The 15,000-nt window shown below is 44.6% G+C and overlaps 2 protein-coding genes across 10 annotated transcripts in view; both read left to right on the forward strand.

Annotated features, from left to right (window-relative positions):
* LOC147028934 (uncharacterized) overlaps nt 1–5,302 on the forward strand; it is a gene marked incomplete at its 5' end in the record, with an annotated part of 11,238 nt that extends 5,936 nt beyond the window's left edge. The window contains one exon of the mRNA XM_085880274.1: nt 5,268–5,302. Coding sequence (XP_085736400.1) covers nt 5,268–5,302 — 35 coding nt within the window. The remainder of the gene's footprint in view (nt 1–5,267) is intronic.
* Nucleotides 1–15,000, forward strand: part of KANSL1 (KAT8 regulatory NSL complex subunit 1) — a 351,273-nt gene that overhangs the window by 154,348 nt on the left and 181,925 nt on the right. For all 9 annotated transcript variants that reach the window (XM_085879826.1, XM_085879828.1, XM_085879819.1 and 6 more), the window contains one exon: nt 8,835–8,976. In XM_085879826.1, the coding sequence (XP_085735952.1) occupies nt 8,835–8,976 (142 nt within the window). The remainder of the gene's footprint in view (nt 1–8,834; nt 8,977–15,000) is intronic.

A 15,000-nucleotide genomic window follows, 5' to 3' on the forward strand; every position in this document is an offset into this window, starting at 1 on the left:
TCCCGCCCTTACGATCACTATCCTTATCCTCCCGAAATTTTGATATTTTTGCACTGTTCACTAATCAGAATGTACTAGTATGAGAATTGAATGAAAAGCATCGTCTGCTACGTATAGCATGTGGTAACTCCATAACGTTCGCTGCTACCAAATTGTACGTAAAAAATTGCAAATTCAAATGAGGAGCAGCGAAACATTGGGTCTGGATCTCGCTTATGCGATCATGCACTGAGATTTAGTGCATGCGGTTTGTGTGCAATACAGTGCATGCGGTATGTATGCACAGTGTATATGCATGCGATACGCTCACTGCATGCAGCTGGGCCCCGTACCAGCCCGGCGGTCGCGACCACCGTGCGGTGTTTAATTTAACAGCCGCTACAGTTCTACGAGTCGCGCTGCAGCTGTGGAACATCGACTTCGAAGTTACCGATGCTTCAAGCCCTCGATGTTGATTACGAAATGGCAGAAAAGAAGCTTACGAAGACCAAGAAATGGTCTCAGAAGTACAAGACCGAATACAGTCTCCAATACCCGTGTATTCGAAAGTCTGAAAGAGGAATTCATCATGCGTATTGTACAGTATGCAGCGTTGATATTTCAGTTGAGCACGGAGGTCGCGATGATATTCGGAAGTACGTTGGAAGCAAACGGCACACAGACATTGCAAAGGAGAGATCTTCGAGCACGAGTACCGGTACACTTCTGAATTATTTCACCAAACAAGGGACAAGCGAGGAAGAGGATGTTACCCGAGCGGAACTTCTCTTTAGTGGATTTATTGTGGAACATAACTTGCCCATATCAGTCTCAGATCATGCTGGACCTCAATTTCAAAAGATGTTTCCAGATTCAAAAGTTGCTTCAAAGTATGGATGTGCAAGAACAAAAACTTGCAAGATGTGCAAGATGTGCAAGAACAAAAAAAAAAAAAAAAAAAAAAAAAAAAAAACAAGAACAAAAAGCAAGAAAAAAAAAAAGAAAAAAAAAAGAAAAAAAAAAAGAACAAGAACAAAGAAGAAAAAAAGAACACTGGTCAACAATTTTTTACTTTCTGAATGTTGTCTAGATTTCTACAAGTGAATTAGGGTATTCTGGCACTGCTGAATCAGGAAATGGCATCCGTTTCTCTCCATCAGGTCAGGTTTTTGTGCTAAGTTGATTTGAAAAAAATCAGATCTTGTGACAAAATCAATTACATTTTTGTGGCATTATCAGCTGATTTTTGTCAACACATATCATCCTAAACATGTTTTTAAGAAAAAAATGTTTTGCCAACAACATTTATTGATTACATGATAGAAACATCGATTACTGTCATCTGAATGGTGGGCATTGATAAAGGTAAGTACAAGTAAATTGCATGTTGCGTCACCACTGTTCAAACTTCAGGGCTTGAACTTCCGTTTCTTCGAACTCCTGGAATGTTCAGCGGCAGGGAGGTCTCTCTTCAGATTCCAACAGTAGTCAGCCATCATGACTGCGTCCCAGCGACCCTGATACCTGGTCTCCATCTCCTTCATGTCCTGATGGAATCTCTCCCCCTGCTCGTCACTCATTGAACCCAGGTTCTCAGGAAACCGGTTCATATGTGAAAATAGGTAGTGCATCTTGATGCTCATGTTGCAGCCCAGGTTTCTGAAAGCAGTCAGCATGTTGTTGACAAGTTCTGCGTAGTTTCTGGCCTTATTGTTGCCAAGAAAGTTCTTCACTACCAAAACAAATGTCTTCCACGCTTCCAGTTCCACTTCATTCATTGAGTTTTTGAACTCTGGATCTCTGATGAGCTGACGGATCTGAGAACCATCAAAGATGCCAACTTTCAACTTCTCCATGGTCAATCCTGGAAAAGCCTGGCACAAGTAAGTGAAGCAGTCACCATCTTTGTCCAGAGCCTTGGTGAACTGCTTGATTAAGCCGAGCTTGATGTGCAGCGGTGGGAAGAGTATTCTGTCTCTGTCCACCAGAGGGTCGTTGATGACGTTCCTTTCTTTGCATGGCACCAATTCCTCCCGCACAGGCCAGTCCTTCTTCGTGTAATGCTGAGCACGGTCCCTACTATCCCACATGCACAGAAAACATGGGTACTTGGTGAAGGCAGACTGTTGTCCCAACAAAAAGTTCACCATCTTCAGGTCAACACAAATAAACCACTTATGCTGATCATAACCAATTTTCTCCAGCACGTACTTCACCGCTTCATACTTCTCCTTCAGTGTAGTCGAGTGAGCGATGGGTACAGAGGCAAACTGGTTGCCGTTGTGTAGCAGAACACATTTCAGTGATCGCTTGCTGCTGTCAATGAACAGTCTCCAATCTTTGGGTTCGTACTGTGGCACTCCAAGCTTGAGCAGAAGCGCATGTCATAAATTGGCGCATGTAGGTATTGTACATTCTTCAGAGTTCGTTATTTCAAGAAATACAACTTTTTGTATCACATTATTACAAAATCTGCCCCATTAACTTTAGTTTTGATCCACGAACTTTATGCTTTGCCTCACCAATTTTTGGAAGATTTTGAGGTTTTATGACTTCAAACTGATCCCTTTTCGACATAATCACCTAGAACTATCGTACCTGAATACTTCTTGTCATTAAAATAATTATTTCCAATTAAAACAATTATTTGACATGACATTTTACCCCACCAACTTCTTCTAAAATGCTCCACACATGCGTACATGTGAACAAAAATGTAAAAAACGACATGTGGCCATATCTCAAAAACTTGACCTGATTGAACAAAACTAATGTGAGTTTTGGATTCAGCGCATCAGATTCGTCCTAAATCAGCTTAAAAATGCAGACAACAAATTTGTTGTTGACCAGTGTAATTGGTGAGTTGTCAAATGTTACTGCTTCATCTATTGCCGATATTGCTAGACTAGCTCCATTTAGCCTAGCTACAGACGGTAGCAATGACAGTGGTGAGGCCCAGCTATATCCTGTCCTGATTTCGTACTATGACAACAGTGCTGGGATTGTGAAGCAAGGTTTGCTAAGTTTGCCTGCGTGCAAACAAGATTCCACTGGAGAAAACATTTTCAAACTGCTTGATCATGAGTTCAGTGACAGGAAAATTCCGTGGGGAAATTGTGTTTCCTTTTGTGCTGATAATGCCTCTGTCATGGTGGGCAAGCACAAAGGAGTCGCTGCTTATATCCACAAACAAAATCCAGAGTGCAACATCATGGGATGCCCTTGCCATATGATGCACAATACGGCCAAGAAGGCGGCTCAGGCCTTACCCATTGAATTAGATGACTTTCTCATCGATATTTACTACTACTTGGACAAAAGTAGTAAACGCGTCAAAGGAGTGAAAGCACTGCAAGAACTCTGTGATGCCCCGACACAAGATTCTGAAGCATGTCGCAACAAGGTGGCTGTCCCTTGGTCAGTGCCTAGACAGGCTGATTGAACAGTGGGAGCCACTTCGCCTCTTCTTCAAAGAAGAAGTACGAAGAAAAATGGAACCAACTGTAGCCAAGACTCTAACAACGAGCAAGAAGGACGGCACTGTATCTACTGCCAGTACTGGCACTGCAGGATCAAGCACTCGTGGAGCAGCATTCACCACTACCACTGCAGTATCTGCTGCGAAGAAGACAGCAGGGACAGCACCAAAACCAATGCTGAGAGCAGGTAGCATCACCGGCCCTTCATCACGTTCATCTACAAAGTAGATTCCTTCAGAGTCGAGAAAGACTGTGATAGTCCCATCTACAGGCAAAGAAGGACCCAAGTTAAGTTCTGCTTTTGCCAAATCACTTGATAGAAGCTCAGCAAAACCTTCGAATCAGAGGTCTTCTTCCTTGGCTGCACCTACCTCAAGCTCTCTCCTCAAACGTAAAATTGGATCTGGTACTACGAGTCTGACCTCTTCTGCTGGCAGTAAACGCAAGTGTGATCGCCCTGCGGCTAAGTGTACTACGAGTTCTACAACTAAAAGCGCATCTTCCTCAAACACTGTGCAGGAATCTAGAGAAAAACGTGTCAACAGGATGTTCTTGTCTCCACAAACAAAACTCTATTGTTTCTTCCTTCGATATGCTAACAAGCTTTTTGAGAAGGGGAATCTTCTGCTCCAAAGAGACGAACCCTGTATTCATCTCCTGCACGGAGAATTGAATGGTCTTCTGAAAGATATCTTCGTGTGGTTTTTGAAACCATCGGTGTCATCGGTTGCTCTGGTAAATGTACCCTTCTCTGACAGAAATCATCAGAAGAATGATGAGGACCTCATGATTGGGAACGATGCCAAACTGTATATAAGGGAACAAAGGAGTCTCAAGAAATCCACCTTCACTCTGAGTGAGTCAGACATCCAAGGTTTCTTCAGTGCAGTTCGCTCATATTATGTGAAAGCCTGCAATTACATCTTCAAAACCTGGCCGCTAGATGATGAATTAGCCAAGCATGCTCAGGTGCTGGATGTTAAGCTACACCAAGAAGTGGGGTTTGACTGTGTGGAGTTTTTCATCAAGAAATTCCCGTCTGTTCAGTGGCGGTGATAGTGACATAGACAGTCTTGAGAGTGAATTCGCTCACTACCAGGCAGACGCCTCCATAGCTACAATTGCTACTGAGACAGTGAGAGTGGATGAGCAGTGGCATCGGATTTCACAGCTCACAGATCCCTGCACTGGTGCCAAGAAGTATCCTAATTTGAGCAAAGTGATGAAGGGAATCTTGGTCATTCCTCATTCGAACGCATCATGTGAGCGGGCACTCAGTCTTGTACGGAAGAATCATACTGAATTTCGTCCCAATTTGAGTGTCAAAACCCTGGAAGCTCTCTTAATTGAAAAACTAGCTCATAACACCCCTTGCTACCAGAGAGAATACAGCAAAGACATAATCAGAAGGGCTAAAAGAGCCACACAGCTGTCACTCAGCAAAGCTGCCATGGAAAAAGCAAGCAGCAGTAGTACCAGCCAGTAAGGGAAGAAAAATATTGCTTCTTTTGTGCTTTTTGTTAATCTTTGATTGTCCCCTAACTTACTAATATTAACATACATGTAACATTAAAAAGTGCACAATTTTCCCCTTTTTTTGTTCAAAAAGTGGGAATTCTTAACATGTTAAATGCTCCAAAATAGGGCTCAGAGGGCACTAGAGAGCATCTAGAACCCCAGAGCTTCCAGGGCCCGCCTTAGGGCCCTGGACCCCGCCGCAAGGGTCGAGCGCTCCGCGCTCGAGATGTGCGCTTCGCGCACATTATTTGGTGTCGGTTGAAAATCCTCCCTAATTCTGATTTCCAAAAGTTGGCATCTCTGAAGATGATCCCGACTCCATCTAAGGCAGCAGTACAATCATAAATTGTTACGTTACAAACATTTGTATCATATCATATATGGGACCCCTGATTTCGGAATAAAATGGGGTGACCCCTAAATATTGTTTTCTTGAAGAACAATTTTGTGTGCTCTTTAGTTATATATGAAGGCATAAAAATAGCCTTGTGGAGAGAGGAAATGTGTTCATTATTTTTTTCTGGACCACCCTAATATACAGTCATGCGCCGCATAACGATGGTTCGGTCAACGACGGACCGCATATACGACGGTGGTCCCACAAGATTATAATGGAACTAAAAATTCCTATTGCCGAGTGATGTCGTAACCGTCGTTACGTTGCCAGTCGTATAAAAGTACAGTGTAGCACATACAATTATGTACAGTACATAATACTTGATAATGAAAATAAACAACTAGTGTAGCCCCATTATAACGTGATCATTGAGGTCCAGAAAATGTCATCGTGAAAAAAGCGGGGGGGGGGGGGTCGCGTCACATTGGGATTCAAGAAAAACAGCCTTCAAACTGACCCAATGTTGACCGAACATCCTAAAACACCCCTATTTTTGCCCTATTTGACCCGTTTTTTGCATGTTTACCTTTTGGCAAGTAAATTACCTTTAATTTTAAGAATTCCGCGAATAAATTGTTGTTGTTACGGAAGGATTTAAAACAAATTAATTTTAAGTAAAAGGTTTTTATGTTGTTAAAACATTTGCACTGTTCTGAAAATATATCACACAACTGACAGGTGCTTGTTTCTTCATTTATAAATTATAACATCGATGCAATGATTATTTATAAAATCCAAACGCGATTTATTCACCGTTTTACAATCAATGCGAGAGGAGATTGTAAGCAGCCGCTAACAACACATATAGCCGTCATAAACTGCACAAAGGTACAACTAACGCGTCTTCTGTCGATCTTTGGTGTGTGTTACAATTGCTTACAGTATTCAGTACAGTAAAATGCTGTGCAGGTTTGTAGCCGAGGAGCAATAGGCTATACCACATAGCCTAGATGTGCAGTAGGCTATACCATCGAGGTTTGTATAAGTGCACTTGATGATGTTCGCACAATGACGAAATCGCTTAACGACACATTTCTCAGAACGTTTCCCGTCGGTAAGTGTCGCATGACGAAACATATTGTTACGGCTGTGGAAATTCGCAAACCACCATTCAGGGCCCGTAGGAGAGATATCTCTAAGTACTTGTGCAGTTAGCCCCAAACCCGTTGTATAGAGGGAATTTATGTGATTCATTCGGGCTGCGACGCTTTGAGATTCCCGTTTTTCTGTTGAATCTTTATTTTGAACCAACCAGGTCTCAACCGCCATCACACAACAACCACCTTAACCACCACGCCAGCCATCGTCACCAACTACAACCACGCTGCAACCCTCAGACAACAACAACAACACCAACAGCCACGACCTTTTCCTTCACAACTCAATCCCGCAAACATCGCATCACCGTCATTCCCAAACGGCACCATAACCATCAAACCACCACCGATAAACCCTCCACCACCATCACCTCTCTCCTTCTCCAGCCATTCCCTCACCACTTGTGAACACTGAGCGTCGGGCTGTCTTGAGCTCGTTCAGCGATACGCACCACGCCACTAACGCAGGTGGCGGCCTTTCCGAGGGAGAATTCGGATCGAGAACGCGACACGCCCACTTCTGATCCGTCCAATTAGCAAGCGCGGAGCGGCTTGGCCCCGCCTCCAGGCGCGGAGCGGCTTGGCCCCGCCTCCGGGCACGTCTGTGTGAAATCGATATATGCAAATTCTATGATCAGGGGAGGTTTACGCCCACTTTTCCTCCGTCCAATTGGTGAGTGTGGCTCCGCCCCCGAGGTCATCCTGATCCGGATATTTGCATAATGTTTTCTCCCGCCGGCCTATAAAACGGCGAGCGCAAGGCGAATCGTGGCAGAGTGTGGCAGTAGCAGTGTGTGTCGGCAGGGCAGAGAGTGGAGTCGGGTGGCGAAGTCATCGGTGTGGCAGCGAGTTGGGTTCTGCAGTCGGCTGAGGAGAGTTGCGGGAAGAGGCAAAGGAGCTCGGGTTCGAGGCGAGAAGGAGGGCGGTCGGCGACGAGGTCGCGATGTGAGATTGCTCGTCGCGGGACCCAAGCCAGCCAGCCAGCCATTCTCCTCCCCCAGGACATCAACAATTCCCCCTTTCTCCCGCGCTGAGATAGTGCAAAAAGTGCGCCCCGTTCCCACCCCACTCCAAACGTCGTGCCAACGAAACCCGCCAAGGAGCACGGAGTCGGGGCACAGCCACGCGGCCACATCTGCGGCTCGTCCGCCAACGCGTCACTAGGACGCGGGTAGGACCCCACCCCCGGTCTCGCGGACCTGGCCCCTCCTCCAGGTCACGCACACATATTGGCCTCCAGGCCTGTCTGCCCCCTTGTCTATGAGGGTGGCTTCTTTCCTTTGCTTTTGAGTAAATGTGTGTTGGCGCCGTCTGGAAAGTAGAACTGTATAAGTGTTGCCGTGTGTACGCGTATTCGGTAGTAGATCTGTGACATTGTTTCTTTTGTTTTAAATGCTATATGTGCATTTTGACTGTTTGACTGTATATGTGTGCTTTCCGTGTGTCGCGTAATAAATGTGCATTGTGTGAACTGTTTTCCCGTTTCGCTTCGTCTTTTCTTTATTGACCCTCCATCCTGCTTCACGTAAAGGGTTCGTAGTGGGCTTAATATGCCCGGTAATTAATCTGAACCATCCAGGTCGGCGATAACACCGCTCGGTTATCCAGATAGCACGGAACGGGCCGCCAAAGCGGCTCGTGTCCGGAGTCGACCTGCGGCGAGGTGCGATCGCCCGGTCGACCATTCGCGCAGGTACTTAGGTAGATCGAATTTGGCGAGCGACCCTATCCTGCGTGGGTGGGCAATTGGCACGATCGTGGTGAGGTTAAACCCCCACCCGTGACAAGCTCCCGGCGTTGGTCCGAGAGGGTCACGACTGAATTGTCCGTTCCGGTGGGCGAGGCGGCCGCCATTCGAGTCGAGCGGCCGATCGCATGCCGGCAGGCACGAATTCGCAACTATATATATATATATATATATATATATATATATATATATATATATCTATATGATATATATGGATATATATATATCTATATGATATATATGGATATATATATATATATATATATACATATATATATATATATATACATATATCTATCTCTATATATATATATATGTATATATATATATATGTATATGTATATATATATATATATAGATAGATATATGTGTGTGTGTGTGTGTGTATATATATATATATATATATATATATATATATATATATATATATATATATATATATATATATATATATATATATATATATATATATCATATAGAGATCAGTTGAAACCTATCTCCAGAAAAATGATTTGATGCATGCTCACAGAGCCTTAACATTGCTTCGGTTGGAGGTTTTATGTTGCGACTTGACTTGTCCTTTGCAACAAGAGGTTTATGGCTGTCTCTTTTTCCAGACAGCAAAGCTCGACCTGGCGATGGGCAGAAGAACGAGCATCCATTGCAAGCCGCTGGACCTGGTTGCAGGCCCAAGTGTCAGACTTGGAGTACAAGATCCGTCAGCACAATGAACTCTACCGACAGCTCCGCAACAACAAGGCAAGCCAGGCTCAGTTGCGAATGTGTTACTTCAGCCAATAGAAGCTGTCAAGCTGATTGTCACCTTGTTTATTTGAAGATGTTTTGGTTGAACTGTCATTTTGCACACTAAACTTTTGTGTACTTTGACATTTAGTTTTTTCTTTCTTCATTTTTGTGGCTCTTTGTTTTGATTGTACTTCTTTTTATGCCTGTGCTGACAAAGTTGCTTGAGGAATTATGTTTTGGGATAGTCCTTCCATACTTACGTATGTATGTCCGTCCGTGCTCATTTTCTCTGCTTTCTCTGCAACCACTTCTCCGATTGACACAAAATTTTCACGTGTAGAATGTTTTGATGATAATTATGATGTTATGTGTCACATTGTGTGGCAGTCATGTTGTAAAAAAGGAAAAACTTTGGACCTCTATCTCTGAAACCACTTCATTGGAAAAATTGAAATTTACCACATGTGAAGTGCTCCCTTTGGAAAATGAGTGGGGTTGTTTCTTTTTTTTGAATGATGTCATAGGTGGCTTTGTTATGACATCATTTTTTGCAAACGTCAAACACCTTATCCTGTCGGTATGAAAAATTTTAAGGGTCATCTCAGGCGAAATTGTATGGGGGAGGGGGGAATTTGTTGATGTCAGCAGTCACATGGTTCAGCAGCCATATTTTTTTTAACATAAAAACCTTCAAAAATCTCAAACGACTGAACTGATCGAGGCGAAGCTTTACAGGTATGATTGCCTATCCATGAGGAACAAAAAGCTCTCCATTCTATGATGTCATAGGTCACATGGTTTGGCATCTCTGAATTTTGAAGAATGAACCTTTAAAAACCTTCTTCTCCACAATGGCTTCAAAGATAGAGGGAAAACTTCACCCAAATGTTGCCCAAGCCTTGAGGATACCAGGGTGTTCACGAATAATGAATCGGTCACATGGTTTGGCAGCCATATTGGATCACATGAACATCTTAAAAATATTTCTTGAACTGCTTCATCAATTGATGTGAAACATCACAATTATGATGTGGTTGTCATGGGGAATCTATGTTTTAAATTTCAACCTGATCGGACGCATGGTCTGGTCGCCAGAATTATTTAATATTTTGAATCTGGGTCCAGGGATTTTAATCAAAACTTGGTACAAGTATGTAAAATGATGTAATAATGTGGGCAGAGGCATATCTGGTGACGTCGTGACGCTGAAGAGTGCTCTGCTATTTTTTTTATTTTTTTTTAATCTCCCTTGCTTTCACTTTTTCAAATTATTTGACTCGCTGTCCATGTGCCATCATGAATCTTTTCATCAAAAACTTTCTCTTACACAATCTGTTACCTCATGAACCCTTTCAAGACCAAGGGACACATGTGTTCCGAAACTTTAAAGTGGTGTATAATCTTTCTAACACCCCTTCCTTTCTTTCCACCGCCCTCCCCCCTTCAAATATTCTGCTCAGACATGCTCAGTGCTTGGATTTTCTTCCTTTTAGCCAGCTTGTTTGAAGTTGAAGGCCAGTAAGTTATTTTGGTGAAATTAAAACTTTTGCCCAACCCACTCTTGTGCACTGGCATACAACTAACTATATGGTGTCATTATGGTTTTTTTCAATTAAACCACAATGGATTATCATTGAAGACAATAAACATTATTCCATGGCAACTTAGACCGTGTTTGAAAAAAGGTTTTTGGGTTTCAAGCGCTCTCTCCATTTGAAGTCCATGTTTCCTTCTTTTTTTTGTGTGTGTATTCTCACAAAAAAACAAATAATCGCTGAGATTGTGTTGACATTTATCATCTGGCTGTTGAAGGCTACTCTGCAGCATAATTGTTGAACTTTGACCCTGCTTCTTTTGACAAAACCTCAAGTTTTGCCTGGTTTGTTTTTTTCCTGAAATTTTTGTGATAACTGTATTTCAAGTTATCATTGCTGTTACTGGTAGACATTAATGATCTTTGATGACTTTTACAAGAATATGTTCTGTGTACTCAAGCCCAGATCCTTGGCACTGTTTAAAGAAAGTTTACGTTCGGTAATGTTTCGGGGTAAAGTTGAAGAATGATTTTTGTTGCTGAAATGAGCAACTTTTTTTTGTCACTTGTAAAACAAGCCAAGTCTGTGATGTGCCATTCAATTCGTAGCTTGACACGTCAGTGAGGATGCGACTCGTTTTTGAATAGTCATTCGTTTTCACCTTTAAACTGCTTTCACCTTAATTTTGTTTAGTTTTCCTGCTTCCATATAAAGTCACAAACTTGGTGATCAACCTTTGTAGAACCATGCCTTTTATAGATCCTTTTCAATTGAGTTTATAAAAAAAACTTGTGCACTTTATTGGATTCTCCTCTTGCGTGTTTGTGCTGTGGACAACGGTGATTTGTGTGACGTCATTTCAATGGCATAACCGAGGTAAACTGAGTTTCATTTGATCAAATGTCAGCTTTGTTTGGAAACAAAGTGAATACAACCTATAAACTCAGATGGAAGACCACACACCCAGATTTCATGTCACATATCAATCGTGCTGCCCTAAAACTAGAAAACTGTCAAGAAATCTGTCCACTACTCAGCAGTTCATTCACAGTATGAGAATGAACTTGCTATATATAAGGTAGTTATCGTAATTTAGTTGGCTTTCTAAAACCTCTGACACAAGTATCATCCCTTGGATAAAACTCAATGAGTGATGTATGTTAAGTGTTTGCAGCAGCCCACCCAGAAGGCAAAGTTGCCCTTCTTGTTTATTACAAGAACAATGAAAAAGATTTGTTTTACCTGACGCAGGAGTCGTGCTTCCCATTTCTTTGTTTGTCATAGTGCTGTGCGTCTTTTTTAATATAGTTCTTTTAATTGCTGTAATAATCAGAAAATGGTGGAGTAGTTTTGTCTGAATGATGACACCAATACAAGCAAAGGGCACACAATGCAGGGGACTAGTGGGCAGCTAGGAAATGCAACCTGTCAACCTGACAGAGAGAGAGGTTGGGGGAGTGGGAGGGGGGCGACAGAGACAGAGATAGACACAATATCTTGGAAACTGAACTATGCCAAGGTTGTACCAGTGATAGTTGGGGCGATAGGAATGATGACAAATAACCTCAGAAGTATTCAAAACCATCCCTGGGAATATTACGACAAACGAACTCCAGTTGGAAGGTGTCATCGGCTCAGCGATGATCCTGAAGAGAGCCCTCGACACAAAACTTTCAGAACAGAAAACGTCACAGCTTGGTCCATGAATCGTGACCCCTTCCCGAAATTAAGGTGGATACTTTGAGCCCGCCATGTGAGGACTCCATTCCACATTCTGAAACCCACATATATGTAGATACCAATCAATGACACACACATGGAGGTGGATATTTTGAGACCTGTTATGTCTCTATTTCACCTCGGTCCACCCACATGTGGAGACAGCAGGCAACAACAGTAAAAATTAAAAAATATATAACACACACGCACACACGCACACACGCACACACGCACACACGCACACACGCACACATGCACACACGCACACACGCACACACGCACACACACCTGTGGTGGTTGCATTCAAAACCAACAGCTCGTACATGCAGCACCTTTGCACCCCACTGGTTGGCTCCAAATCTGATTTGTCCATGCCGCAGTCCGCTCAACAGAGGGGGGAAGGGTGGGGGATCAGGCGGAGGAGAGAGAGATATAGAGATGGGATGGGTTGGTGTCGGAAGGAGGGAGAGGGGTGAGAGAGAGGGGGGTTGGGTCGGGTGAGGAGGGAGAGGGGTGACGGATTACGGCAGATGTGATGCCCAGTTTATCGTCCATCCGAGAGACGACAAGCACACTGATGAATCGCCATGCCTGTAAAAAACCGAGATGACAGTTTTTAGCTGGGTTGGGATTCAAATTCAGGCTACACAGAAAGACCATGTGTACCTTCTCGGCTTTCCTGCTGTGATGTGGTGATTCCTTACTTCATTTCTGAAAATATATTTTTCTCATTGTGATCAGTGATGAGTTGTATTTGCTAGTATAATTTATTTTGCTTTCCTACCTCCGGTATAGAACCGTGGTATCACAATTGAAACGTGAAGAATACGCGCCAAGTGGTTTCACCACTCAATGCACAAAACGCTGAAGAAACTTTTAAAAGCGAAACGTTTAACATTTATTTGTATTTATTTATTTATGCTGAAGTGATGGATCGTATAATGGAAGAACAAAAAGGGGGAATGTGAAAAATATAATTTCACATTTTCAGCGTGCCAGCCACCGCCTGTTGCATCGCAGAACAACATGTGGCCAACACAGGCGAGTATCGCTGAACTTTGTTCAAGTCGATCGATATACAGGATGCAGTGACAGTGTGAATATTGTAGCGCGCCAAGTGGCTTAAGCACTCCAACAAAACAGTTGATAAGAAACGGCTTGATTGGAAGCGGTGGCAGCGTGAAGGGAAGGGATGGGAAGGGGTGGCAGCATGAGGGGAGGGGATAGGAAGGGGTGGCAGCATGAGGGGATGGGAAGGGGTAGCAGCATGAGGGGATGGGAAGGGGTGGCAGCATGAAGGGATGGGGTGGCAGCATTAGGGGATGGGGTGGCAACGTGAGGGGAGGGGAAAGGGTGGCAGCGTGAGGGGAGGGAAAGGGTGGCAGCGTGAGGGGAGGGGAAAGGGTGGCAGCGTGAGCGGAGGGAAAGGGTGGCAGCGTGAGGGGAGGTGAAGGGGTGGCAGCATGAGGGGAGGGGAAAGGGTGGCAACGTGAGGGGAGGGGAAAGGGTGGCAGCGTGAGGGGAGGGGAAAGGGTGGCAGCGTGAGGGGAGGTGAAGGGGTGGCTGCATGAGGGGAGGAGAGGTGAAGGGGTGGCAGCATGAGGGGAGGGGAAGGGGTGGCAGCGTGAGGGGAGTGGGAGGGGTGGCCTCATGAGGGGAGGGGAAGGGGTGGCAGCGTGAGGGGAGTGGAAGGGGTGGCCTCATGAGGGGAGGGGAAGGGGTGGCAGCGTGAGGGGAGGGAAGGGGTGGCAGCGTGAGGGGAGTGGAAGGGGTGGCAGCGTGAGGGGAGTGGAAGGGGTAGCAGCGTGAGGGGAGTGGAAGGGGTAGCAGCATGAGGGGAGTGGAAGGGTTGGTAGCATGAGGGGAGGGAGGGAAAGCGGTGGCAGCATGAGGGGAGGGGAAGGGATGGCAGCGTGAGGGGAGGGAAGGGGTGGCAGCGTGAGGGGAGGGGAAGGGGTGGCAGCGTGAGGGGAGGGGAAGGGGTGGCAGCGTGAGGGGAGTGGAAGGGGTGGCAGCATGAGGGGACGGGAGGGGCCAAGGGGTGGCAGCATGAGGGGAGTGGAAGGGTGGCAGCATGAGGGTAGGGGAGAGGAGGGGAAGGGGTGGCAGCGTGATGGGAGTGGAATGAAGGCAGCACGAGGGTAGGGTAGGTAATGTACCTGGGCAATAAAACTTGCCCAAACAGCATTTTCTCTTTAACTGCCATGTTCTATATGTAAAACCAGACCGATAATTAATCTCATCCTCCATCTTTTTTGCACTTATAATAATTATGTAATCTCATTCAATTCCGTTTTTCCATGTGGATTAGATTCAGAAAATGCTGATTATACATCCCTTTTAAAGCAGCACATAGCAGGTCGCTCGATGTACTTGCCGCACAGATGCGAAAAATCACACGAAAAAGCAGCTCATATTTCGAAAATTAATTTGCGTGATTTTTAACGGGTGAAAGTTAATTTTTATTCCGCCTCCCCCCTCCCCCTTTTTTAGCAATTCCGTAAAGATTGGTATTACCATCAGTGAAGCGACGGGTCTTACTTCTGTTCGCTTTAAAACTAACAAACCTGCAGCTTGGGGACTGCCCGAAAAGTGGCTTAAGCACTCAAACAAGCACTCCACTGGAACGCCTTGCTTGGCAAGCTATTGTTACCATTGCCGTCGGTAAAACTAAAACTATGTACCCGGAAACGCCCAAGCAATGTCTGAATTGGACAAATGGGGATTATCCAGGTTTTCACACAGGTGGAAATGAAATAAAGCAATGAACCCTGCATCTCCT

Source organism: Eptatretus burgeri, chromosome 4 (genome assembly GCF_056783735.1).
Source record: "Eptatretus burgeri isolate ZD-2024b chromosome 4, Ebu_testis_v1, whole genome shotgun sequence".
NCBI lineage: Eukaryota > Metazoa > Chordata > Myxini > Myxiniformes > Myxinidae > Eptatretus > Eptatretus burgeri.